The 13,158-nt window shown below is 38.6% G+C and overlaps 1 protein-coding gene across 1 annotated transcript in view; it reads right to left on the reverse strand.

The window, feature by feature from the left end:
- Positions 1 to 13,158, reverse strand: part of LOC139751921 (uncharacterized) — a 217,934-nt gene that overhangs the window by 162,803 nt on the left and 41,973 nt on the right. The window contains 7 exon segments of the mRNA XM_071667621.1: positions 1,080 to 1,201; positions 1,678 to 1,804; positions 4,169 to 4,287; positions 5,671 to 6,020; positions 6,586 to 6,765; positions 8,632 to 8,723; positions 12,900 to 13,027. Of these exon segments, the coding sequence (XP_071523722.1) occupies positions 1,080 to 1,201; positions 1,678 to 1,804; positions 4,169 to 4,287; positions 5,671 to 6,020; positions 6,586 to 6,765; positions 8,632 to 8,723; positions 12,900 to 13,027 (1,118 nt within the window).

Here is a 13,158-nt window from a genome sequence, read left to right on the forward strand (position 1 = left end):
CTCAAACAATAGAGTAGTGGATTTTCACATAAATGAATCAGACTCTAAATTATAAACATAAGTAGCTTTAAAATTTTCTGTTCATGAAACTCTGGCTTCTTTACATAAGTTCTTATGAACACAGGCCACTATGGGATTAGAGCCCTCATGAAGCTGAAAGAAATAAAAGGTGAGTACCTAACCATCTGCCCTTAAGAGGTGAGTGTAGGTTATACTAAGGTTCACCCAACAGCTGAATGGAAAACAAACTGGGTATTTACAGTGGGAATTGCTGATAACAGAAGAAATCCAGTAACTTAAGGAGGAAGAGGGTGGGTAATTTTGTGTGCTTAATGAAAATAGTGTAGGTATTGATTTGAACCCTTGGTAACTGAAGGATCAACAAGGCAGGCACTACTTGTGGCCCCTTTTGAGGAAAAAAAAGGAACCTAGCAATAAAAGCCCTTAAAAACAACAGGAAAAGCAGTCAATGTACCAACAGTTGAAGGACAAAAAGTGTGGGTACTTATCATGTACTGTATGTCCTGGTGAAAATAGTTTCTAAATAATGAAAAGCCTTACCAGCCAAAGAAGCAGGCTGGTTGCTTGTTGTGGGGCTTACTGAAGACATTGTAGGAGGCCTAATTTCCCTTAGTGGCTTAAAGAGGAGCCAGATGAGAGTTCAACATGGGATCTTCTAAGAAAAGTCTACAAAGCAGTGAAGACTTAATGTAGCTAAAAAAGATTCGTTGTGCTTCCATTTGGCTCTACTACAGGACAATGTAGGTAACTTTGAAAAGCCCAGAGGCTTAAGTAGGAGCAAGGAGATACTAATCTTGAGATGCTTATGAAGACCCTTATGTGCAGCTGAGGAGGTAGGGGTACACTTACTGTGGGTCTTACTAAGGACACTGTAGGTGGTACATACTGTACACACATGACAGATGAAGAAGGCAAGGACCAGGTAGGGAGTGCTGTAAACACTCAGTAACTGAAGAATCAACAGATGTATCACTTAATTCAGGGTTTACCCAAGAAAAGAACTAGTGGCATTGAGAATTATCAGCAAGTAAGGGAAGAGTAGAGGGTGCAGTACTTACTATAAGCCCTGCTGAGAAGAGTGTAAGTGACATTCAGGACCCCTAATAGCTGTGGGATTGGTGCCGGCATGTTAAGCTGAGGAGCCTCCATCAAGTTGTACATGATCTCAACCACATCCTGACTGTGGAAGGGACAAGATACTGCAGGTCATCATAAACCTAGAATCACAAAGTCTATTGTCAGGCATTCATTTTGCAATGTAGTGATTATAATCAACAGGAACTTAGAATGACTCAAAAAAAATCAAGAAAGCAAAGAAAGGCAAAATATAATGAAAATCAAAGATATTTACTACATAGCATACATATTACAGCAGGTCACTATGAGAAATTTAGATTTTCTACCACAGGTCTCATTACTCATTGCAATGTCAACAGTGGAATGTGTCCAAGGTAATGGCAACACCATCAAAACCATAATGCAGCAGTCAAACATATTCATAATGTGAGATTACAGATTTGATAGTGAATTACATCATCATCCAGCCACACACCTCAAAAAATAATCACTAATGTTCAATGTTTGAGTACTTCAAATACAGAGACTATGATTTTCCTTTTTAAATGATAAAAAAAAGACTGAAAAAGCATTACTCACGCTTCAGGTAAGAAAAACAAAAGGTGGTTCTTGAGCTGTGGGCTGAGGATGACATCACTGAGAGTTCCAGGCTGCTGAATGATGGTAGTAAGGTGTGCCAATGTATTTAGCAATGATGACACCAGGCCTGGGGAGAGCATCACACAGAATTACCACACCTTACACACATTCCTACTCACATGATATTACATTCAGTGAAAACTGAGGGGTTTCTATTTTGAAAGAACTTTTAGTAAAACTTAATCTCATTCTATATAAACATTTCTTTTCTGTAAAAACCTTGTTTTTTGCAAACTACATATTCTGCTTTAGTCAGATGGTCATATATTACTGCACTTACATTTAACAGCAGCCATAGCATTTCCTAAGAAAAGACGTTAAACAATCACTATACGTTACAACCATACATACAGACCTGTGACTTCATGCACTGAAAAATTTTTGTATATCTCTATTTGCTTTCTTTTTCTCTCTCTCAAACATGGAAAGGTCTGTGGGGCCTGGATGTGGATAGGGAACTGTGGTCTCAGTGCATTACACATGACAGCTAGAGACTGAGTGTGAACGTATGTGGCCTTTGTTGGAGGAAGTGAAGTGTTTTAGATATCTGAGAGTGGATTTGGCAGCAAATGGAACCATGGAAGCGGAAGTGAGTCACAGGGTGGGGGAGGGGGCAAAGGTCCTGGGAGCGTTGAAGAATGGGTGGAAGGCGAGAACATTATCTCAGAAAGCAAAAAATGGGTATGTTTGACGGAATAGTGGTTCCAACAATGTTATATGGTTGTGAGGAATGGGCTATAGATAAGGTTGTGCAGAGGAGGGGGGATGTGTTGGAAATGAGATGTTTGAGGGTTGCATTATGAATAAACATTGGGGTTACTTGCAAATATTTCTCAACCTGTAATGTTGAATGTACTAAACCAGAACCATACCCCAAGGACTACTCCATGAAATACCTCAACCACCTTGTATGCCCTAGTTTAGCTCACCGACAGCATATTACCCCCATATACCACATCAGTCTAATTCTTTCTATCCATTACATGCCTCTCATCCCCATGAATTTTCAGGTCCTGATACCCTAAAGCCTTCTTCACACCCTCCTCCCATATCCTTCTCAGTCTTCCTCCACTTCTGACACATAAATTTCCTTGGTCATTCTTTCTTCACTCATCCTTCCCATAAGTCTATTTCAGTACACCCTGATTAGCTTGATTGCACTTTCTATTGTAGCATACCTCTCTCTTACACTCACTCCTTACACTATCAACCAACCTCATACCACATACTGTCATCTGGAATTTCATTTTTCAACATATCCAGCTTCTTCCTTTCTTTCTGTATTCAAGGCCCAAGACTCATCTATCTATCTATCTATATCTCTGATGCCTATTTCAATTGGAACTCCCTCAAAGGGGTGGCCATAGCAACAGAGTCTCCATACCTAAAGTACTCCAGTGCCAATTCTTAGCCCAGAGTGCCTCACACTTAACAGGCCACTGGCAGAGGGCAACTCTAGCACAGTGTTTACAGTGGCTCATACCTAACATTCATAACGACTACTTCTATCTAATGCCCCTACCAACTACTTCTACCTAATATTTCTACCTCATGCTTCAGCCTACATGTTCCTACCAACTACTTCTATCTATTGCTCCTACCATTTTGTCTAGAGGCAGGGCTAGCGCATAGTACTCACCACGAGAAAATCTAGAGTTATGAAGAATGAGTTGCGTGAGTTAAGTGTTGTCAAGTGTTACATATGACAAAGAGAGATTGTATGTTTGTGGACAGAATGCAAGCAGTCCACATGTTAGTGAAGCACAAAGAAAAGACAGCTACCTAGGTCAGAGGAGGGCAACTTGACAACCACTTAACTGCCGGCTCACTAAGCAGATGTCACTAACACTCCTGATACCCAGGTGGGTAGTACTAATAATATACTTTCCTGGTCATTGGCTGCCTACCAACTACAACCTACTGTTGGAACTATACCTTCAAATTTACCCATCTTTGCCCTAACAGACACTGATCTCTCCTTCTACACAGTCCTCAATGCATGTCTGTCCTTAGCCTCTTCCAACCTATGACTCACTTCAACCCCAAGGTACCATCTGCTGCCACATCCATTCCTAGACACTGAGAGCATTCCACCTCCTCAAGGTCCTCACTCTTCAAACTTACATTCATATCATCTTCTTTCAAGCCCCCACTGCACCTCACTCCCTTACTTTTATTCACATGTACTCTTAAATTTCTCCTTTCACACATTCTTGCAAACTCTGTTACCACATTCTGGAGTCTCTATCAGAAATCTACCTCTAAATCCGTACAGAGAAATATTCCACATGGGAATCAACATATACAATCTTATCTAAATACACACTCAAGTTAGATCAAACACAATTATCTCTCACAGTGTGTTAAATTGCCAAGCCTTTGCTGCTGAGTAAAGAAACCCCAAGTTACCAAACCAACAAGAGCAACTAACCAGCCATGTTCTCCACAGCTTGGGGATCTGCTCTGGTCCCAAGGATGTTTTGGATTTCTTCTGGTAAGTGCTTACCAATATGCACAGCATCCTTTGCCAGGTTCAGATAGATGACCATGCTGCAGCATCCAAATGCAAATTAGCATAATTACTACTACACATTTCCTTGATATGTATCAGCACTCATGTAAAAATGGGATGACTAATAGGAATCTGGGTGCAAAAATGAATGGGAAATTATTGTGTGTGATGCGGTAGGGAAGGATGAGATCTGGATGACTGTAATGAACTATTTCTATTGTAAGTGGAGGAGCCACTACCATCTCTTTACCATAATTTTTTTTTTACTTCTGAATACTTGTCCGTCCAGTCTCATCATTTAGCTTATTCCATTAACTTCCACTCAAATGCTATAGAGGCACATTTGGTTCTTGTTCTTCCTTGCCATCTTCCAAAGAAATGTTCACTATGCACAATGCCAATTTGATTCTGAAACCTAAAAGCTGTAATTGGTTCCCCTAATTTTTCTTTTCAACTTTAGACAAATTTATAGCCTCCAATCATTATGCAGTCTTAAACAATAAAATAATTTCTTTAAAGCTTTATTTACATATTTCTACTTAATTTGCTATTATGTCCTCTGGTTGTTCTATAACTATATCTCTCAAAAGTACTGTCCACTTCATCACTCTTGTTTGAAAAATTAAAAAATCATGATCAGATCACCCCTCAGTCTTATCTCTTCCACATGGGTAAAACTGAAACCTCCAGCTTTTCCCTGTAGCTTAGATCTCTTTATTCTGGTACTTCGTTAATGTCCTCTGGATAACATCTCTAAAAATTCTTTGTGCATCTTTGGGTGCAGACTAAAACCTGCAAAGCATATTCTACTTTTGGCCTTATGTAGGATATCAATAGCTTGCTAAATATTTCTCTATTCATATACCTAAGAGCTGAATATTCTGATACTTCCCAGCAGACAGTCTGTCTGTAGTTCGTAGTTTTATTTCTGCTCCATTAGTTATTTCAAGGACTTAGCATCCTATATTCATTACCTTGCAAATGTTTAGGTTAATTTTAATCAACCATATATGCAACTACGTTCATTTTAGTCCTTTTGTCAGCTGATGCAGTTTTGTTTTCTTACTTCACTCATGACTTCAACATCATTTATAGACACTACATGTGGGTAGACACACAAGGGAACTGACACATTCTAGCACACGTGAAATATGGAAGGATACCAAAACTGAGGAATGGCGAGCTTGATGTCTCAAAACATGAGTGGATGGAGAAATAAATTTGTGGTCATGGGTATACAGAAGGATGTTAAAAAGAAAGCATCTACAGGAGAGAGATTCAAAATGTATATAGGCCTACAGTAAGACAAGCCTAATTAGTATCACTACTCTATTCATGAAAGTCTTGAGATAAAAAACTACATATGATGATTTTTCACAATGCAAATATGAGCAAAAAAATATATAAAGGTTCAGACTTACATGTTTTTGATGATATACTTCAATTGAATATCATCCGTGAAAACCTGGAGTTTCTTTATTCTTAAAAGTTCCTGCTCTGTTCCATCACTAACTGCAGCCAAAATTGATCTTTTACTTTTGTTAAAAGATTCCTCAGATAGATCCTCGACTTTTATAATTTCATTATAATGCAGCAACTGCAGCTCATTTCCTGATCTCTTCCTTCTAGCATTAGTTTCTACAGATGAATCTTCGAGCTGATCAAGCAGCAGAAGTTGCAGAAGGTTGCTTGAGGACTGGATCTTTTCTAACAACCTTACAATGCTCTGTAGAGCCTGCGAGGCACTGGCAGAAGAGTTCTGGGACCGGATCTGAGGGTGATATCAAATCACTTTCAAATTTTACCATAAAATTCAAGGAATATGAAAATAATCTCTACCATGCAAGTATTAACAAAAAATAAGTTGCTTTCACAATCATTTTACATACTCAACTGTTTCTCCCACCTCAGCAAGGTATCATAACAAACAAATGAACAACAGCCGATATACCAAGTGAGCAAAGTAAAAAATGCAAATAAAATTATTGGATTCAGAAGGAGGGCATTCAAATTCAAGTCTAAGAAATTAATACAAAGTCTTTATAGTTCTCTAGTGCAATCCTACCTCGAATACTATGTTCAATTCTGGGCAACCTCTTTGAAAAAATACATTCCTACCTTGAATACTGTATTCAGTTCTGGGCAACCTACTTGAAAAAAGACAAACAAAATAAAGAGATACTGTATATCCCATAGTAAGGAGAAAGTTCTATGACAGCCATGTAGATGACTTACAAATAAAAAGCTAGAGCACTAACATCTGTCAAGAAAGAAAAGAAAAGAAGTGTTGACGAACAGGTACATTAAAACTAAAAGATTTTGCTGCAATAACTCACTTGGTCCACCAGTAAATGGTCAGATGGAGTACTCAGGAGGGCTTCAATTCGCTGTAGGTCTTGAACTCCTGTCTCACTACATAATTTGGCATTCAAAGTCATCCAATCAGCATCACTCATGTTGGACCAGGATGTTCTATTACATGTCCATGGGATGAGTCTGTCCTCAGCTAATAATTCCTAAAGGGAACAAGATAACAGTAATTTAAATGTCAATAGAAATCAGCTGAATTTTCACCTAACAATGTTACTTGAGAAAAATTCATTTATGAAAAACTTAATTCAAGAAGCTTTCACTGGTAAGGAAAAAATGTACAATAGACTATGCAAAGGAAGTTTAAAAAACTGCCTTAAAAATCATGAGGATCAAAAAGTCTACCTTGAACACTGAAACAGTGATTGAAAAAACTCTGTAGGTGCCAGATGCAACACTAATCAAGAGCGAAACTGGAATAAGGTATCAAAATATCGATCACAAAGCTTTTTTTACCAACAAAGCAGAAACTAATCCTGTAATCCTACAATGCATTTCTAAAGTGGGTACAACAAAAACAAAGTATGAGGTGTTAAAAGAGTTTTGAACATTACACGAAGAAGCTGGATGATAACCAAAGATATGACATGAATGTATGAGAAAAAGTAAAAAAAATCTAGTTTACCAGAGGCGATGTTGAAAATTCAAAATTTCACACATATGGGTACAATATTCAATAAGGTCATTGAAGTATTGGGATTTCCCACAGGAAATTTATGTTGAGGGGGATTTTGTTCCACCCATGTACGGGGAAGAGGTAAAGGGGGATGCTTCTTCAAGAGAAACAGATAATTACATAATTTCTCAAAATGAATACCACAGCATGTTCCCATAACCAAGCATTCCTTCAAGAGAGACAGATAACATAATTTCTCAAAATGAATACCACAGTATGTTCCCATAATCAGAGATTAAACTATACTGTTGTTCTTCTTTCAAACAGCTCATATATATGAATGTTCCCTTCAAATATATGAATTACCTATGTAATGCTGTTTTGCTGCATATATAGCTACTGGTTAAATATAATTAGTGTAAAAGCAAAAATCATTCCCATATGAAGCAGAGTGCATGTAGGTATGATTCAAAGGGGTTGGTGTGAGAGGAAGACCACCTATGACATGGGTAAATAAAGTGGAAGGGTACTGAAGGAAAAGAATTGGTGGAAGAATGCATGGAATGGTGGATGTGAGAGGCATGTAGGAATGGGGATATACAGAGACTTTTGCTATGACCATCCCCTTAATGGGAGTTCCTGGAGGGGATCGGCATCAGAGACATAGATTGATACACAGAAAATACAAGTTTGAGCCAGCAGGTGTTAAGGAGATTCTTGGAATGAAGTCATGCAGTGTACATTAAGAATATCTAAATATGGGCTCAGGAATAAAAGAATGGTTAGTGTATCTAATGAGAAAGGGCTAAGAGAATGGGGTGTAAAGACAAGACCAAAGGAGAAAATGAAAGATATAACACTCTAAAACAAGTTGCTGATCAAACAGCAATACATTAGCCACATGTTATGAGCATGTGGTAAGGGTAAGCAAAAACACTAAGTGAAGACTTTTTAAGATAATGAGCTGGACATACAAAAATAAAAATAAGGCAAATCAGTGGAGCAAAGAATGCATGACCTACAGTGAGAAGAATGAGAGAATGTCAGGGGACTAATTCTCTACCAAGCAGCATGGAAGCATACACAGAAACTCTTCAAAACACAAAAATTTATCCTCATCCACTTGTCTCCATGTTTCCTCTTTCCCTTGAGCACATTCTCCTTTACTTTGATTTTCTGCTTCACTCTTGGTATTCTTTTATATACATTCCTAACCAATTTACTGTATCTTCACAGGAATTCATCACCATTCAGCCTATCAACCTTACCATATATACCACAAAAGTCATATGATAATCTTCTATATTTATTCTCTCTACACAAGGCAACATCAGCCTTCTATTCCATCTCTGAGTACAGCAACTGATCATACTGACTTGCATAACATGATACTCACGTATATAAGAGTCGTGTTGGTAAATGTGGCTATGACAGCAAGGCTGGGAGACACAGGCAGCTGAGGTTCCATCATCACCCATGACAACACAACTGGTGGAAGGGGAAGAGTTGCTAGCACAAATTCCTTTATTTTGTCACCTATGAATACATTTTTTTTCATAACTGATCACCATTTCCAATGTTTAGGGGATAGTGCCAGGATCAGTCAAAGAAAGGCCACTTTCACTCATCCATTCTCTAGCTGTTATGTGTAATGCACTAAAACCACAGCTCACAATCTACAACCAGGCTCCACAGACCTTTCCATGGTTTCCCCTGGCTGCTTCACTTGCCCCGGTTCAGTTCAATGACAGCACATCAACCCCATTATACCACATTATTCCTTTTCAATATCTCCCATGCATGTTATTATATGGATCAATAAATCATATACATACATACAAACGATGGGAATGCATAAAGGCAGACAGTGTGAATTGTGTGCATGGGTATATATGTATGTGTCTGTGTGTGTATATATATGTGTACATTGAGATGTATAGGTATGTATATTTGCATGTGTGGACGTGTATGTATATACATGTGTATGGGGGTGGGTTGGGCCATTTCTTTCGTCTGTTTCCTTGCGCTACCTCGCAAACGCGGGAGACAGCAACAAAGCAAAATAAATAAATAAATAAATAAATACAAACAAATACAAACAAACAAAAATCTTAAAAATGAAAGATATCAATATGAAAATCAATCTGAAACATCTGGATCCAAATGTAAGTAAAAAGAAAGAGGTGTATAATATTTCTGAATTATGTTCAGAACTTACAATACCAACATGTTACTGAACACACTACAGTCATAGGAAATAATACATCCCCATTACCAATTTTCATTTTCTCATAAACAGCCTAGATATAGAAAAACTTCATCTAAGGTAGCCCCTTTTTGGAATAACAGTTATGCAGTGCAAGAATCTGAATAAGCAGCAAAGCAGAAAATATCAAGGAATTTGGAAAGAAATATTATACTAAGATATTTGGGAGAAAACTACAGAGCTAAAAACTTCTTTATGGTCATAACCTGTGGGAGAAAACCACAAAGCTAAATAACTTATTTAAGGTTATAACCTGAGACACATGACTTCATGGCCAGAGAGTAGAATAGAGTTATAAAATTCCGTGTAGTTTATACAGAGGGTTAATAGGTGATTGACTAATGGTGTGAGAAGGACATCGGGCAAGAAAAAAGAAAAAGACATGGATTAAAAGTACACATCAACAAGGCAAAGACAGTACTGTACAGATGTACCAGGGATTAATGTCACAAACTAACAGTAACCAGGTAACATTTGAAAAGCAACAGAAATGCAAGAGCAAGGCAAAATAAGGAAGATGAAGAGAAATATAATGATTAAAGGAGACATAGTTAAATCATTGTTGTTTTTTAATGCTACTGATACATTTCAGACTTTGAATTACAGATAAAAGTTTGTTTACATATATGTTTACACTTCATTCTGGCTTTTAAATGCAAATACAGTACCCATAGGATAGTGTGCTAAGGGTTACCCATATTCTAGTTTATCTTTCTAAGCAGCATTTTCTCTTAACAATCCTATCCCTAGCATCAGATTCTCATTCCCAATATGCAAGGTATTCAGTATTCCTAAGCCATCTACCTCCACTCATAGAAACCCCACACACACGTACAATTTGGGCCCACATGGAAAATTAAAGTAGACTGAAAACTGACATATTATGTTTTCCATTTCACAATCCTCTCTGTATTTCGATTAAGGCCCAGCCTTAATGTGGACTTTTGTCTGTTGCTGGAGTCTCTAAAGTTATAAAAAATAAGTAACAAATGTAAAGATTGAAAGTTAGAGCTAAACTAACAGCCAGTCACCAAAGAAAGATTCAACTACTGAATGATTAAAAACAATGTTTTTCAAAATGGTATAGCTTTATAGACTTGTGTGAAGAAGTACCAGGAGAGATTGAGTGCAGAATGGCAAAAGGTGAGAGCAAATGACTTAAGGGGAGTGGGGGAGGAATGGAATGTATTTAGGGAAGCAGTGATGGCTTGCACAAAAGATGTCTGTATCATGAGAAATGTGGAAGGTGGGTAGATTAGAAAGGGTAGTGAATGGTGAAATGAAGAAGAAAGATTGTTAGTGAAAGAGAAGAGAGAGGCATTTGGACGATTTTTGCAGGGAAGTAGTGCAAATGACTAGATGTATAAAAGAAAGCGGCAGGAGGTCAAGAGAAAGGTGCAAGAGGCAAAAAAGACGGCAAATGAGAGTTGGGGTGAGAGAGTATCATTAAATTTTAGGGAGGATAAAAAGATAAACATTTTGGAAGGAGGTAAATAAAGTGCATAAGATAAGAGAACAAATGGGAACATTGGTGAAGGGGGTAAATGGGGAGGTGATAACAAGTAGTGATGAAGTGAGGAGATAGAGTGAATATTCTAAAGGTTTGTTAAATGCATTTGATGATAGAGTGGCAGATATAGGGTGTTTTGGTCAGGGTGGTGTGCGAAGTGAGAGGGTCAGGGAGAATGGTTTGGTGAACAGCGAAGAGGCAGTGAAAGCTTTGCGGAAAATGAAAGCTGGCAAGGCAGTGGGTTTGCATGGTATTGCAGAGGAATTTATCAAAAAAGGGGGTGACTGTGCTGTTGACTGGTTGGTAAGGATATCTAATGTATGTATGGATCATGGTGAAGTGCCTGAGGATTGGTGGAATGCATTCATAGTGCCACTGTACAAAGGCAAAGGGGATAAAGGTGAGTGTTCAAATTATAGGGGCATAAGTCTGTTGAGTATTCCTGGGAAATTATATGGGAGGATACTGATTAAGAGGGTAAAGGCATGTACAGAGCATCAGATTGGGGAAGAGCAGTGTGGTTTCAGAAGTGGTAGAGGATGTGTGGATCAGGTGTTTGCTTTGAAGAATGTATGCGAGAAATACTTAGAAAACAGATGGATTTGTGTGTAGCATTTATGGATCTGGAGAAGGCATATGACAGGGTGAATAGAGATGCTTTGTGGAAGGTTTTAAGAGTATATGGCGTGTGAGGTAAGTTGCTAGAGGCAGTGAAAAGTGTTTACCAAGGATGTAAGGCATGTGTACGAGTAGGAAGAGAGGAAAGTGATTGGTTCCCAGTGGATGCCGGTATGTGGCAGGGGTGTGTGATGTCTCCATAGTTGTTTAATTTGTTTATGGATGGGGTAGTTAGGGAGGTGAAAGCAAGAGTTTTGGAGAGAGGGGTAAGTATGCAGTCTGTTCTGGATGACAGGGCTTGGGAAGTGAGTCAGTTGTTGTTCGCTGATGATACAGCACTGGTGGCTGATTCGTGTGAGAAACTGCAGAAGCTGGTGACTGAGTTTGGTAAAGTGTGTGAAAGAAGAAAGTTGAGAGTAAATGTGAATAAGAGCAAGGTTTTTGGGTTCAGTAGGGTTGAGGGACAAGTTAATTGGGAGGTAAGTTTGAATGGAGAAATACTGGAGGAAGTGAAGTGTTTTAGATATCTGGGAGTGACTTAGCAGTGGATGAAACCATGGAAGTGGAAGCGAGTCACAGGGTGGGGGAGGGAGCAAAGGTTCAGGAATCACTGAAGAATGTGTGGAAGGCGAGAACATTATCTCAGAGAGCAAAAATGGATATGTTTGAAGGAAAGTGGTTCCAACAATGTTATATGGTTGCAAGGCATAGGCTATAGATAGGGTTGTGCAAAGGAGGGTAGATGTGTTGGAAATGAAGTGTACGAGAACAATATGTTGTGCGAAGTGGTTTGATCGAGTAAGTAAGAGAGATGTTTGGTAATAAAATGAGTGTGGTTGAGAAAGCAAAAGACAGTGTGTTGAAATGGTTTGGACAAATGGAGACAATGAGTGAGGAAAGATTGACAAAGAGGATATATGTGTCAGAGGTGGAGGGAAGAAGGAGAAATGGGAGACCTAATTGGAGGTGGAAGGATGGAGTGAAAAAGATTTTGAGTGATCGGAGCCTGAACATACAGGAGAGTGAAAGGTGTGCAAGGAATAGAGGGGATTGGAACGATGTAGTATACTGGGGTCGATGTGTTGTCAATGGATTGAACCAGGGTATGTGAAGCATCTGGGTTAAACCATGGAAAGGTCTGTGGGGCCTGGATGTGGAAACCTTTGAAGACATTATATGACACTATCACATATTTTGGGAGAAGATGATAGCCTTACGTCATACTATTAAATATTAGTGTGTACTTATATTTCTTGCATATTTTACTTACTGTCTGTTACTTCAGTGATATTGGTAGCCATAATTACAGCCAGATGTATGGGTGCTAATGTGTGCAAGACAGAAGACCTCACCTCTGGCAGCATGCGTGTGGTGACCAGATCCAGGGACTCACCAAACCTGTGGCAACACTATGAAACTGTGGTACAATGCCTTGATAATGAAGCTGAATCTTTTCAATTCTTTCAGTTTGTTATCATCGCAAGAGTGTCAGCAGCCTACAACAGCAACATCATAAATCTAGAAAAATC

This window comes from Panulirus ornatus, chromosome 12 (genome assembly GCF_036320965.1).
Source record: "Panulirus ornatus isolate Po-2019 chromosome 12, ASM3632096v1, whole genome shotgun sequence".
NCBI lineage: Eukaryota > Metazoa > Arthropoda > Malacostraca > Decapoda > Palinuridae > Panulirus > Panulirus ornatus.